The sequence below is a fragment of the Oryx dammah genome, unplaced genomic scaffold (assembly GCF_014754425.2).
Source record: "Oryx dammah isolate SB20612 unplaced genomic scaffold, SCBI_Odam_1.1 HiC_scaffold_5, whole genome shotgun sequence".
Classification (NCBI taxonomy): domain Eukaryota; kingdom Metazoa; phylum Chordata; class Mammalia; order Artiodactyla; family Bovidae; genus Oryx; species Oryx dammah.
Genome location: NW_024070189.1, coordinates 58,993,552 through 59,009,221, shown reverse-complemented (window position 1 = coordinate 59,009,221; position 15,670 = coordinate 58,993,552). Strand labels below are relative to the sequence as shown.

The following is a 15,670-nucleotide window of genomic DNA, read 5'->3' as shown; positions in this document are numbered from 1 at the left end:
GACCCCACGCCCCTGATGCCTCACCTTGCGCCCTTGAGGCCTCACCCCGCGCCCCTGATGCCTCATCCCGCGCCCCTGACGCCTCACTCTGTGCCCCTTACGCCTCACCTTGCGCTCCTGATGCCTCACCTCGCGCCCCTAACGCCTCACCTCACGCCCCTGACACCTGACCCTGTGCCCCTGATGCCTCACCCCACGCTCCTGATGCCTCACTCTGTGCCCCTTACGCCTCACCCCACGCCCTTGCCCCCCAGTTGGGCCCTGGCTTCCTCTTACCCTTGATCCACCTGCCACTTCTGTCCTGCTCGAGAAACAACAGTGAAGGCATGATGGCGTGTGGCAGGGGGCCTGTCTGCTGGAAAAGGCACCTCCCAACTGTCAGGCCTGTCGCCACTCCCTGTGCCTGAAGGTCCTCTAGGTCCTCTGTGCCCTAGACTCAGTCCTCTGTGCCCTCCTCCTCTGTGGTTCCCTGTCACAGTGCTGATCGCTGGTGTGGTGGGAGTCCTGGGTCTGGCACCCTCTTGTCCCATGGGTGGGCTTGCGTCCCAGGAACTGGGGGGCTAGGCTGGTTATTAGAGGAGACATGGGCCTTGGAAGGAGTATAGCCTGGGACCCAGAGCCTTTCCTGGGCATGAGATTCAAGGTGAGTTTGGCCATAGGAGGCAGGAATCCGGGCTAGAACAGGCCCAGGGTGGTCAGGTCCCCCACTAAGGGAAGAGTGTTTCCTGACCTGGGGCGGGGGAGTGGCTCTGATTCTGTAGAGGGGTGGGGCATGGAGTATCACACAGGCCCTGGGCCCTGACATGAGGTTGGCAGGTGGCTGGCCTCTTCCAAGGCCTGAAGGCTGGCTCTGGCAGGAGATGAATGGGTGGCTGTGGTTGAGAAAGAGCTGGTTGCTCACACTGAGGGTGCCTCTATCTCTGATTTAGATGGGATCCACACGCTTACCTGTGCCCTGATGCTGCTCAACACAGACCTGCATGGACATGTGAGTTGGGGAGGCCGAGCTGGGGTATGTTCTCTCACTGACTCATCCCAGGTTGTCCGAGGGCCAGCCCTTTCTCCAGCCTCCTTCCCTGAGACCTCTCGCTTGCTGGCCTACGTTTCTTTAGCAGACCTGGGAGTCAGGCCACTTGGCTTCTAGACTTGGCCTTACTCTAGTTTTATCCACTTGAGACCTGCCTGGGTCCTCACCCCCAAACAGGGCCATAAGAACAACTGAAGTACAGGAATTTAGGATGTGCTAAATAAGATATGTGCCCCTAGCCATGTCCACACCAGACGTTGCTAAAAGATCACCTGCTCTTCCTACCCCTTGTGCTGTAAGCCTGACTGCAGCCCTGCTGAAATGGTAGGTTGCCATTAAGAGGCATTTTCGTCATCTCCATCCTCCACTAGGCAAACAGAGAAGTGATGGGGGGTGAGCTGTGAGCCTGTGCCTCTTCTGGGCCCTGGGCATCTCAGTGCTGCTTGTGGCTTAATAACTCCTTCTTCTTTCCTCTGTCTGCTCCGGGGAACCCCTCTCTGGGCTCTCTTGCCCTCCCTCAGGTGGTAAGTGTAGCTGGTGGTCTGCATGTCCTGTGAGCTTAGATCCCCCATCTCCATCCTCCCCTTCTGTGTCCCCCATCACCCCGTCTGGCCTCACTGATCACAGCCCCGTCATTGCTCACCCTGGGAAGGTCAGAGCACCTCTGCTGGATTGGGGATATTTCAGTGACTCATGGGAATAATAGGCCCATGAGAACGGTTCCAGAGGTAACCAGGTTCCGGTTACATCTCTTCTGAAGGGAGGTAACCAGGAAAGTCTAGGACACTTAGGGTGGAAGAAGGAGCTGGGAGAGACCCAACTTTGGATTCCACTCTTGCCTCCAGGTGGCACCTCTGTGACCCAGGGCAACACTCCACAGCACTCTGAGTCTCGGGTTCTACACCTGTGAGGTGTGAATGGTGATTTCCCCATAGAGTCCTGGGGAGGCCTAGGAGAGGTACCACCAAGTGTCAGGGTCTGGCACTTAGTAAAGATATTTATTATGAATAATATTATTACATAATCCTCACCGTCATATTCATCATTAATATTAAAATTTAAATGATGGAGAGTCTGAAGGCCCAGCCTGCAGATCCCTGGAGGATCAAGAATATGAAGGACCTGCCCTGATGGCAGCCTGAGCAGGTGTGGGCACACTGGTTGCCTGGCCTGGGGAGAGCAAGAGCCTCGATGGCCTTGGCATGAAGATTAGTTGTGTGACAGCTTCAGTTTTGTCTGCCAGGGCTGTCAGCCTGAGTGTGGAACAGGAGAGAAGACGTGTGGATTCCATGGGAATGTCACCAGAGTTAATGCCCACTAATGGGCAGATGCTCCCTCAAGACTGCTTACTGTTTGCAGAGAGCAGGTGTTGCTGGCGTACCCCAAAAGGAGCTTTAAGCACACATTCCTCTTCCCATCCCTACGCTCAGCAGGGCCGAGGGCCATCTCAGGACCCAGTCACTGCTGTGTTAAGCCCTGGGTGCCTCTTCCCCTGGTTGAGAGCTGCTGACAAGGGCAGCAGTCAATAAACCCCAGGTCGAGAATATTCTTGAGCTTGGTGGGCCTTAGCTGCCTGTGGCACCACCTTCTGCCTGAAGTTGAAGAGAAACATTACTACCTTCATACATTAGACGTGGGTGCAGTAGGATTGTTTATACTCACAGCCAATAGACATTGAAGATCCATTTCTTTCTTAAGGCAGTATTGCAAAACACCAAAAGCAAGAGGTCTGAGTTGTAATCCTCTTTATTTTTCACATGATAGTGTGTGACCTGAGGTGAGTTACTGACTTCCCTGAACCTCAGTTTCCCCATCAGAAAGTCCCGGTGAGATTTAAGGAGACAGCAATTGTAGAGCATTTAGCCCAGAACTGGGCCATTGCTGTCACTGGGAGCTTTCCTGGAAGTGGCAATGCCTGCTTTGTGCTCACCCCATCCCTCCCTCTTCTCATGCTGCCGTTGTTTCACAGAGACTCAGTGCCTGGTGGAAGATGGGGATCTCAGGAATGTGGGGCCTGCTAGGGCCCCCAGAAGTGGCTCTGGTCAGAGTGGGAGCCAGTATGGGGACTGGCAGAGGGAGGTGGCGTACACTCCTAGATGGGCACAACCTAGTGGAGGAATTGAGAAGGCTTCCTGTAGGAGGGGCATTTGGATTGTAGGGGCCGACACCTTCTGCATTCTATAAATGAGAAGGAAAGAGAACCCCTGCCTCAGGGTGCCTACCTTCTAGTTAAAGGAGAGGAAAATAAATAAGTCAACAAGTGATTGCAAATAGTGATAGGTCTGTGAAGGGAATCAACAGGCGGGTATGATGGTGGCTGGACTAGGGGTCAGGGAATGCCTTTCAGAGGAGGCACAATTGGGGCAGAGACCTGCAGGAGCCAGTAACAGAAAGACCAGGGACAAAGTTTTCTAGGCAGAGGGACCAGTTGGACTGGTTTTCATCTTTTGGCTATTGTGAACAGTGCTATGAACATTGGTATACAGGTTTTTAATTTTTTTTAAATTATTTTTAAAGTGAATGAAAGATTGTTTAAATTCTATAGTGCTTACAATTTTCAGAAGTTTCCTGTGCATGACTTCATGTAATCCCATAATAACCCTTTTATCTTCCTACTCCTCTATTGCCCTCCCCCTTCTTGGTAACCACTAGTTTGTTCTGTGAGTCTGCTTCTTTTTTTGTGTTATTAACTGGCTTGTTATATTTTTTAGGTTCTGCATCTAAGTGAAATTATATAGCATTTGTCTTTCTTTTTCTGACTTGTTTTACTTAGCATAAGTTTTTGTTTGAGAAGCTGCTCTCAATTCTTTTCAGTGTATACTTAGGAATGGATTGCTGGGTCCAATGGTATTTTTGCATTTAACTTTTGGAGGACAGGAAAACTGTTTCATAGTGGCTGTTGAGTCCAGGAAGGAGGTGATGATGGCTTGTGCTGACAGGGCAGTGAATAAGGGTAGAAGGGACATATGAGAGAGATCAGTAGAGGATGAGCCTGATGGGACTTGCTGATGGGCTGATGAGGGAGAGGAGGAAGGATGGCTTCAACATCTGGCTCGATGGGGGTGCTATTTCCTGAGATGAGAAGGGAAATTCTGTGGGTGAGTGGAAGGTGTGGCGAGTGGGAGAGCTGGGGCTCCAGTCCCATTTTTGACATATTGTGTCTGAGATGCCTATTGGACATGAAGAGGTGTTGCCAAGGAGGTGGTGGGATAAATGAATCTGGGATGTGAGTAATGGGGTGACGAGATCACTGTCGTCCTGATGGAATGAAAGCCACAGGACTGGCTGAGTGCCTTGGGAGAGAGGCAGGTTGGTGACCTTGTTGTGGGTCATGGCATTATTTAGAGGTCAAGCACTTTTCACTTTCATGCATTGAAGAAGGGAATGGCAACCCACTCCAGTGTTCTTGCCTGGAGAATCCCAGGGATGGCGGAGCCTGGTGCCTTGCTGTCTATGGGGGTCACACAGAGTCAGACACGACTGAAGCGACTTAGCAGTAGCAGCAGCAACAAGCAGAGCATAAGGAGATACTCTGAAGCAGCCATGGAGATGGGAGGAAAACCAGGAGTGTGTGGTATCTCAGAAGCCAAGAGAAGAAAGTGTTTCACGGAGAGAGAAGTAGCCAACTATATAAAAGGCTGTCATGAAGTCAAGAAAGACAATAACAGAAAATCAGCCTTTGGGATTAGAATGGCCATTGGTGGGTCATTGTCATTGGATGGTCAAGGTCATTGGAGCCCTTTACAAAAGTACTTTAAGTGGAGTAGGGAGGCCAAATGCCAGGATGGAGTGGGTGGAGGTGAGGATAGGAGGTGAGGAAGTAGAGGCTGTGGAGAATTCTTTTGCAATATTTGTCTTTGAGTGGGATCCTGAAGTGAGCCACTGGCTGGAGGGGTCTAGCAGGGACTTTTTTTTTTTAAGTTGGAGTATAATTTCTTTACAATGTTGTGTTAGTTTCTGCTGTATAATGAAGTGAATCAGCCATATGTATATATATATCCTTTCCCTCTTGGTCCTCCCTCCAACCTCCCATTGCCATCCTACCCATCAAGGTCATCGCAGAATACTGAGCTGAGCTCCCTGTGTTATACAGCAGATTCCCAGCAGCTGCCTGTTTTACACATACTAGTGTATACACTAGTTCGGTTCCATTCAGTCGCTCAGTCGTGTCCGACTCTTTGCGACCCCATGAATCGCAGCACACCAGGCCTCCCTGTCCATCACCAACTCCCGGAGTTCACTCAAACTCATGTCCATCAAGTCGGTGATGCCATCCAGCCATCTCATCCTCTGTCATCCCCTTCTCCTCCTGCCCCTAATCCTTCTCAGCATCAGAGTCTTTTCCAGTGAGTCAACTCTTCACATGAGGTGGCCAAAGTATTGGAGTTTCAGCTTCAGCATCAGTCCTTCCAATGAACACCCAGGACTGATCTCCTTTAGGATGGACTGGTTGAATCTCCTTGTAGTCCAAGGGACTCTCAAGAATCTTCTCCAACACCACAGTTCAAAAGCATCAATTCTTTGGTGCTCAGCTTCACAGTCCAACTCTTACATCCATACACGACCACTGGAAAAACCATAGCCCTGACTAGGTGGACCTTTGTTGGCAAAGTAATATCTCTGCTTTTCAATATGCTATCTAGGTTGGTCATAATATGTCAGTCCTAATCTCCCAACTCATCCCGCCCTTTCCTTCCCCCTCTGTGTACACATGTCTGTTCTCTGTGTCTCTGTTCCTACCCTGCAAACAGGTTCATCTGTACCATTTTTTTAGATTCCACATAATATGCATTAAAATACAATATTTGTTTTAGGAGGGACTGTTTTAAATCTGACTAGGGTGTTGTGTATATGCCACTAGGATCTACTAGGCAGGCAAGGAGAAACTGATGATGCAGGAGAGAGAAGGGAAAATCAAAGCTTTCCTTGAGATGAACAGCAGGGCATAGATGGAAAATGGCCTTAGCTGGGAATAGGGAAAGCTCATTCTTCATGACAGGGTGAATTGGAAGGGAAGGATGTCAGAGGAGGGTGAGCTTAGCCTCTAGACAAGAGAGGATGGGGGCTTGGGTTAGACTTGGAGATGGAGACAAGGAGAGATATTATAAATGTACTGTGGATGTGCAGTTACTAGCACTGGTTGATGGAGTCAGTGTCGAGGTGAGAGCAGAAGTCTCTAGGGTGAGGCCAGGAGAAGCAGGAGGAGATGGTGGGAGAAGCTGAGCTATGAACCTCCAAGCTGAAACAAAGATAAGTTGTTTTGCAAGAAAAGCTTAATTTCTCTCACACTTGGGCTGCTTGAGGTTTAGCAGTGAGAGTGCTGGGGAGGTGGGATGGAGCCGGATGGTGGAAGACTCAAGGGACAAATGCACGGGTCAGCATACTATTCTGAAGACTGGCAGCAGCGGGGAGGCCCTGCCCATTCTCAGATGGTGAACAAGCTTCATATATTAGAACTTGGAAGGAGTACCGAGTGCAACTCAGGTTTAGTCTAGATTTGCAAATAGTGATGAAGATTTTCCTGCCTACGAGACTTTTGACTGGTCCCTTCCCTTGCTCTGAAGGATGACATCTACTTTCTTTCTGCTTGGCCTGTTTCATTCTGCTCTGAGAAGGGGGAAGACTTAAAGACAGGCTGGGATTGTTCTGACCTCAGGTAGGTCACACTAGACCTGTAGAGAAGGCCTTGGAATGGGGCTGTGGCCTGTCCAATCATAATTCTTTTCTGATTGGAGACAGAGGCTGTGGGAACAGATTTTCAGGTCAAGGGCAGGCTTGGAGGCCCTTTTGATCCAAATGTTGGTGGAAGGAAGGGAGGAACTGAGAACTTGGAGGTCCCAAATCATCCACATCAGTTTGGCTTTGGAGTGTTCTGGGCATGTCTCTCTTTCTCTCCATCTTTCTTCCTGTCCTCCCTCCTTCCCTCCCTTCCTCCCTTCCTCCCTTTCTTTCCCTCTCCCCTCCCATTCCCTTCCCTTCTCTTCTCTCTCTCTTTTCCCTTTCTGGTATATATCTTTTGGCCTGGTGGCTGTTGTTCATTTACCCAGTTTGATTTTACTTCTTTGCAACTGACTGTCTTACTTTCTCATCCAGAGAGAGATTGATCTTAGTAGCTGTTTCCCATGGACTTGAAAGTGTATTCTGCAGTTGTTTATTCTAATGTTCTATATGTGTTGATAAGGTCAAGCTTTTTAACTGTGTTTTAAACATCTTTTATATCCTTAATGATTTTTTATTGTGTTAAAATGTGTAAGACATAAATTTACCGTTTTAACCAGTTTAAGTTGTGCAATTCAGTGGAGTTAAGTACATTCACACAGTGTGCAACCATCACCGTTCTCTGGTTTCAGAACTTTTCATCACCCCAAAAGGAGGCCTTGTACCCATTAGCAGTCACTTCCCATTCTCTCCTTCTTCCAGCCCCTGCCTCTTCTGGATATTTAATGTGAGTGGAATCATACAGTACATAGCCTTTCATGTCTGGCTTCTTTCACTTAGTGTAATGTTTACAAGGCTCATCCATATTACAGCATGTGCCATAATTTCATTTGTTTTTATGGCCAAATAATATTCCGTTGAATGGATATGCCACATTTCATGTATCCATTCGTCCTTTAACGAATATTTGGATTATTTCCACCTTTCGGATATTGTGAATGGTGTTACTCTGAACATTTGTGTACAAGTTTTTGTTTGAGCACCCGTTTTCAGTTCCTCGGAGAAGACCACCTGCATGATATGGTAATTCTGTGTTTAACTTTTTGACGAACTGTGAAACTTCCTTAGTGGCCGAACCATTTAGAAATCCCACTAGTAATGTATAAGGGTTTCAGTTTCTTCACCTCCTTGCCAACACTTCTTTTCATTCTTTTCTTTTTTAGTGATAGCTGTTCTAGCCAGTATGAAGTGGTAACTCATTTTGGTTTTAATCTGCATCTCCCTAATGACATGATATTGAGCATATTTTCATGTATTTGTGGCCATTTGTATATCTTCTCTGGTGAAATGTCTATGCAAGTACTTTGCCCACTTTGAGGAGGGATATATAATTATTATTTAAAATTGTGGTAAAAATATTAAAAATCATGGTAAAATATGCATAATATGAAATTTACCATCACTGCCATTTTTACATATAGTTTACTAGTATTAAATCTATTTACATCGCTGTGCAATGAATCTCCAGAACTTTTTCATCTTCTTAAAAAGATTTAACTCTTTTCTTTTTAATTCATTTTTTTATTGAAGGATAATTGCTTTACAGAATTTTGTTGTTTTCTGTCAAACCTCAACATGAATCAGCCATAGGTATACATATATCCCCTCCCTTCTGAACCTCCCTCCCATCTCCCTCCCCATCTCACCCGTCTAGGTTGATACAGAGCCCCTGTTTGAGTTTCCTGAGTCATACAGCAAATGCCCGTTGGCTGTCTATTTTACATATGGTAATGTGAGTTTCCATGTTATTCTCAACATACATCTCACCCTCTCCTCCCCTCTCCCCGTGTCCATAGGTCTATTCTCTATGTCTGTTTCTCCATTGCTGCCCTGTAAATAAGTTCTTCAGTACCATTCTTCTAGATTCTGTATATAAATACAATATTTATCTTTCTCTTTCTGACTCACTTCACTCTGTATAATAGATTCTAGGCTCATCCACCTCATCAGAACTGACTCAAATATGTTCCTTCTTATGGTTGAGTAATATTCCATTGTGTATATGTACCACAACTTATTTATCCTTTCATCTGTCAATGGACATCTAGGTTGCTTCCATGTTCTAGCTATTGTAAATAATGCTGCAATGAACAATGGGATACATGTGTCTTTTTCAATTTTGGTTTCCTCAGGGTATATGCCTAGGAGTGGGATTTCTGGGTCACATGGTGGTTTTATTCCTAGTTTGTTTTTTTTTTAAAGGAATCTCCAAACTGTCTTCCATAGTGGCTGTATCAATTTACATTCCTACCAACAGTGCAAGAGCATCCACTTTTCTCCACACCCTCTCCAGCATTTATTGTTTATAGACTTTTTGATGATGGCCATTCTGACCAGTGTCTTTTGCTTTTCTTTAATTGGTCTGTTTGTGTTTTTGTTGTTGAGTTGTAAAGGTTCTCTAGTCTAGATACTATACTCTTATCAGATATATGGTTAGAAAAAGTTTTCCCTTTTTCCAGGGATCATGTGTTTTCTCCCTGTCTTCATTCTATTAATGTGGTGTATTATGTTAATAGATTTTTATATGTTGAACTACTCTTGTACTCCTGGGATACATTCCACTTGATCATGGTATATAATCCTTTTACTATGCTGCTATTTTGCTAGTATTTCATTGAGAGTTTTTACATTTATATTTATAGGGGATACTGTTCTATAGTTTTATTTTCTTGTGAATTCTTTGTCTGGTTTTTGTATCAGAGTAATGCTGGCTTTATAGCATGAGTGAGGATGTATTCTCTCTTTTTCAGTTTTTGGATAAAGCTTAGGAAGCATTGTGTGCTCAGTTGCTCAGTCGTGTCTGACTCTTTGCGATCCCATGGACTGTAGCCTGCCAGGCTCCTCTGTTCATGGAGTCCTTCAGTCAAGAATACTGGAGTGGGTCGCCATCTCTTCCTCCAGGGAATCTTCCTGACTCAGGCACTGAACTTGCATCTCTTGTGCCTCCTGCATTGGCAGGCGGAATCTTTACCACTGCACCACCTGAGAAGCCCCAAGAAGTATTAATGTTAAACATAAATTGCTCAGTCATGTCTGACTCTATGACCCCATGAACTGTAACCTGCCAGGCTCCTATGTTCATGGAGTTCTCCAGGCAAGAATACTGCAGTGAGTTGCCATTCCCTTTTCTAGGGGATCTTCCCAACCCAGGGATCAAAGATGAGTCTCCTGCATTGCAGACAGACTCTTTACCATCTGAGCCCCAGGGAAGCCCCAAGTATCAGTATTAATTTCTCTTCAATGTTTGGTAAGCTTCGCTAGTGAAGCCATTTGGCCTCGGGCTTTTCTTTTGTGAGGTTTTTGATTGCTGAGTGAATGTCTACTTCTTTTTAGGTTTATTTAGGTTTCCTGTTTATACTTGAGCCAGTTTTAGTAGTTTGTGAGTTTCTAGGAATTTGCTTATTTTATCTAGGTTATCTAATTGGTTAGCATTAATTGACTGATATTAACAAATTAATTGCTTAGGATTTTTGTTCTTCATGTTACCAAGAAAGCAGTGTTAAAATCTCCAACCAAGACTGTGAGTGTCTTTCTCTTTTTAGTTCAATTTTTGTCTTTTACTTTTTGAAACTATGTTATTAGGTACATACAAATTTAGAATGTTTATATCTTCTGGTAGATTGACCCTTTTATTATTATGAAATATCTCTAGGAATGCTCCTTGCCTTCAAGTCTATTTTGTCAGTTATTAGTGTAGTTATACTGGAGTTCCTTTGCTAGTATTTGCATGCATATCCTTTCCCCAAGATTTCTGTCTCCTTATATTTAAGAGATGTCTATTAATCTTTGCCTTTTAATTTGACCATTTAATAAATTATTAATATATTTGAATTCAAACATGTCAGGTTACTCTTCATTTTCTCTTTGACTCATCTGGTCTATATTGCTTATTTTTTTTTCTCCGTTCTTGCCTGCTTTTGGATTATTTAAGTATTTTTTAAGAATACCATTTTCCCCTGTTGGCTTGTTAGTTGTGAATTCTTTTAGAATTTTTTTTGTGGTTTTCAATATATATCTTTCACTTATTAAAGTACTTTAACCATGTCCTAGGAAATGAAATAACCTTAAAACGCCTTAATTTATTTGTCTTCTCAACTTACATACTACTTATCATCCTTTTAACTGTTTGTATTTCTTTCTATATTTTATTCCCCAGAAAACTTTATTATTTTTATTTTTCACAGTCAGTAATTGTTTAGATTTAGCTACCCTTTTTGTTGCTCTTCTTTCCTTTCTGCTTCGCCAGGCTTCCATCTGGGGTAACCTTCCTTGTGTCTGAAGAATTTCCTTCCTTTCTTCAGGTTTTGAAGTATGACTAGCGTATTTCCCAGGGTGCCTTGTCCTCGGTGGGCCCTGAGTTCCAATGTTCATTTTCTAGTCCTTTTGACCACTCAGTTGCTCAGTCTTTTGTCCACTGCTTGAGAACTGACAGATGCTTTGAAGAGGAAAGCTGCTCCTTGTCGGCCTCCCCTCTCCATGTTTCTCTTCTTTGTAGGACCTTTGCCCTTGAAGTCCTCATTGCTCTTATATTTCTCCAATGTCTTCATACAGATGTTTTATTAATATTTTGACCAGCAGTTGTTTCTGATGGGAAGGTTTATTTGCAACAAGAGAGTCTATCATTACTAGGATTATAACTCTTGCCTGGTAATTTTTTGATTTTGCACCCACCCCTTACTGATGGCTTGGGAATGTTCAGTGTGTGTGTGTGGAATTCAGACAATATGATCAACATTGCCCTCATGTTCCTCAATTATGACTGTACACATAAATGACTATATTCATATATACATACATACATGGATATACATGTAAAATATATACATAGACATATGAAACACATATAAAGGCATTTGTAGGATCATTTCTCCTTAGTCCTTTGGAAAAGGTGTAGAAAATTCTTGTTCATCAGCTACTTATAAAAGTTTCTATCATTGTTTTCTGAATTATTTCCTGTGGTGTGTGAATGTCCCACATGGTGTTAATAGAATCATTGCTAAAATGGAGCAATTGAGAAACTACATTGAATCCTTTGCTTGGAGACTCTCAATACCACATAAGCACACTGAAAGCTCTGAAACATATAAACTTATTTGATTATGAAATCCTTCAGGGGGAATTCCTATTCTCATCTGTAGGTGAATCTTGGGAAAAACTGCCTTATAGCAAATCTAAATCCACCAAATCCTACACCAATAAATATCTAGTGTTCAAGGGACTTTGTCTTCTCGATGGTGAAGTGCCATCAGTGTTTCCTCAAGCATGGACACTGCAAGGAGAGTCTGAAAGTATGCACATCAGATGTTGGGTTTGGGGGGCTGGAGCCCCTCTTCTAATCATTGGTAAAAAAGGCAGAAATTTGGGGTACAGTCATTCCAACCCTTTGTCTGTTTGTGCCTCCTGGAGTGAAACCATCTGCTCAGGTTCCCTTGGTCCCGGTGCAGCGCAGCATGGGGTACCCATGTGTGTTGATGGAAATTGATTTTTGATTCTCTTAAGACCAAACTCTCCCTCACTTCACCTACCTCTTGGAGGTCTTGCCGCCCCTCTGTACAGGTGAGAGGGTGAGACAGTTGTGACGGAATACACAGAGCTTCTGCTCAGGAGTCAAGAGGACTGGGTTCAAGTCCTGGTGCTGTGACCTTGGGAGAGTTAACCATGGAGTAGCGGGTGAGAGCACGGGCTTTGGTGTCAGACACACTCAGCCCTTCTACTTCCTTGCTGTGTGATCATGGGCACGTCACTTCACCTTCCTGCACCTCAATTTCCTTACCTTCAAGTGGGGATAATAATTACACGCACCTAACCTTCTCTTTGTTGTGAGAAGGAAATAAGATAATGCATGTCAAGTACAATACCTGGAGTGTGCTAGGCACCTGGCAAATGTCCGCTGTTATTTCATCTAACCTGACTCCTTCATCTGGATTTGAGGAGAACCCCAGCCACTCACGATGCTTGAGGATCAAATAGAATCTTGAATGTGAAAGAGTTTTGTAAACCCTTGGAGTGATAAAGGGAAATTCAGGCAGTCTTTTCATTACTGCCCCTGATGCTGCCTCATCCCCTCTGGCTGGGCAGGGCACGGTGTGGGGACCATACCAGGCTCCATCCCTACTCTCAGGCAGAACCATTCCTCCATTACAGAACATTGGCAAGAAGATGTCCTGCCAGCAATTCATTGCCAACTTGGACCAGCTGAATGATGGCCAAGACTTTGCCAAAGACCTGCTGAAGGTATAACTTGCTAAGGGTCCCCATGCTCCCAGCTGTGTTCTGGGTGGGTGGGGAGAAGAGAGGTTTCTGCTCCACTAAATCCTGATGGTCCAAGTTCTTCATTCTGGGGTCAGGGTAATGATGACTTTGGGACAGAGGAGAGACCATCCAGCTCAACACATGACTGGTATGTGTGCCCTGAGCTAGGCAGAGGGTAGGCTTTGTGAGATTTGTTTTTAGTGCTCCACTATCATTATTTCTGTCAAGATAGTGCTCAACACGGCCACCCATTGCCACAGCTGCCACCGCCATCACCTCCACCTTATCACCCTTATCACCACCACCACCTTCACCACAATCATCAGTATCATCACCACAGGGAAAAGCCCACTCAGTCCTTAAACATCACAAGGAATCTAGTTTTCTTTTGAAAACTTTGGAAAAGTTTCTTTTGAAAAACTCTGGCTTTTCAAGTTTGGTCAGCTCTCCACCTTGGAGGAATAGGAGCATGTTTTGGGGGATAGGTGATGAGTTCAGTTATAGAGGATGAGTTAGAACTGATGATATCAGATGGGCAATTGGATAGTGAGTCTGGAGGTCAGAAAATGAACATTGCCTTCATCAATCTTCTTACCATAATTATGTTCTTCACTGTCAGGAAGAACTAGTTAAATGTGTATTTGTGAGTAAAATAAAATGATCCCAGTGCCTTCACCCACCTATTCTCCATCTACTCATCCACCCACCTACCCATCCTCCCATATATCCACCCTTCCATCCACATACCCACCCTGCAACTCAATCATTCACCTGTCCCTACACCTACCCATTCATCCATCACCCACACATACTCTCCTACACAGCTCTCTATACACACTCACCCACCTATTTCTCGGCCCATTGACATAGTTACCAGCTCATCTACCCACTCATCCTCAGTCTATCCAGTCATCTAAACAATACTCACCCACCCCATTCATTCACCTGTCCAATAAATAAGTATGAAGCAAACACCTACTTTGCCCCACTGGCTGAAAAGGTACTCCCTCACTGCATCCACATCGCTAGAGGTAGATGGACTCTGACTCTTCTTTGAACTCCTCTCTTTCCCCCTCTCCTAGACCCTTTACAACTCCATCAAGAATGAAAAACTGGAATGGGCGATGTGAGTAGTGCTCATGAGCACAAATATGGGGAGAGAATTACCGGGAGTGGGGCGAGGGAGTGGCTGGCTGATGGTACAGGGAAGTCATGCTGGTTACTCTCCATGGTGCTGATTTCTCCCACCCAGGGCCCTGGTGACCCCTGACCAGCTGGCCAGCTCCTGCTGTTGAGTTCCCTTTTGGATTCATTTTCTGTCTTGATAAACAGTGTGCAGTTTTATAGCTATGGAATAGATTAATCTGACTTAGTTTCATGATGTTCACAACAGGTTTTCTGTTCAGGGGATATTGCCACTATTTTCAATGATGGTATCTCTTTCCCCTTGGGAAGGTAGACAGGCATGAGCTGAGTCCCTTCACAACTCTAGTAATATGACCGTATTGAAGTGGTGACTGCTCTTGGCAATGAGGAGATGTGACTGCCCCCTAACTTCTTCCCCTGAGAGGGCAGTGAGACCTGGAGGTACCCAGCCATCTGGAAAGAGGTGTGGTGACCTTGATGATTGGGAAGACTATAAGAGGCTTCTGGGTAAAGTTGCCACCCTGCTCTGCTGTACTCCCCATGGCAGCCTGGGTCTTGGGGTCCATGTGAAGGTCCCAGGGAGGGATTGTTAGGGAACCCAACCCAACTGGGGAGAGCTGGCATTTTTCTACCAGGGCTCCAGTGGGGAACCTAGACTTTAGGGGCCTAATCTACTGACCTTCTGTCCCTGGGACTTGGGCAGTCTGCCCATGGGTTACTCCTCCCTGGGGCTTGGCTTTCAGAGAGGTGAGGGAAGACCAGGGGATAAGTCTGAAGGTGGTAAGGTCTCCAACTTTGTGATCAAAGGTGAAGATTGGAGCTTGGAGGCCAAAAATAAAATTTCAGAGGACAAAGGTCAGAATTGGAGACTCAGGTCAAAGGTCTGGATCTATGGTTGGAATTGAAACCCCCTTATCTCTGTTCCTCACCTCTAACTGGCTTCCAGAAGGGCGTTTGGTGGGGAGAGGGCATGTTGGCATGGGGATGAGGCCTCTGTGGAGGTGGTACTCAAGCCTGGTACTTTCCTAGTGATGAAGATGAGCTGAGGAAATCACTGTCTGAGCTGGTGGATGACAAGTTTGGGACAGGCACAAAGAAGGTGACACGGATCCTGGATGGTAGCAACCCCTTCCTGGATGTCCCTCAAGCTCTCAGCGCCACCACCTACAAGCATGGTGTGCTGACCCGGAAGACTCATGCCGACATGGATGGCAAGAGGAGTGGGTGTCAGGCGGGAAAGGGGCATGGGGAGGGATGCTAGTTCAGAGAGGGTCTGCACCCCCTCGGCTGCTCCTTTCGGAATGTACATGCCAGCAGACATGTAGGGGAACACGGGAGGAGATACTGGGATGGGTGTTATGGCCACACTACCCACGCTCCCCACTCCCTAGCGCCCCGTGGGAGGCGTGGCTGGAAGAAATTCTACGCGGTGCTCAAAGGGACCATTCTATACCTGCAGAAGGTGAGAGATTCCCCCAGAATCTTTACTCAGGAAGAGCCAACTCAGCCCCTGCCCAGAGGGTCCTG

General features: G+C 45.6%; 1 protein-coding gene across 1 annotated transcript in view; it reads left to right on the top strand.

Annotated features, from left to right (window-relative positions):
* PSD2 (pleckstrin and Sec7 domain containing 2) overlaps positions 1-15,670 on the top strand; it is a 52,959-nt gene that overhangs the window by 25,057 nt on the left and 12,232 nt on the right. Inside the window, exons 7-11 of the mRNA XM_040239952.1 lie at positions 930-988; positions 12,890-12,979; positions 14,080-14,123; positions 15,173-15,363; positions 15,535-15,605. Coding sequence (XP_040095886.1) covers positions 930-988; positions 12,890-12,979; positions 14,080-14,123; positions 15,173-15,363; positions 15,535-15,605 — 455 coding nt within the window. The remainder of the gene's footprint in view (positions 1-929; positions 989-12,889; positions 12,980-14,079; positions 14,124-15,172; positions 15,364-15,534; positions 15,606-15,670) is intronic.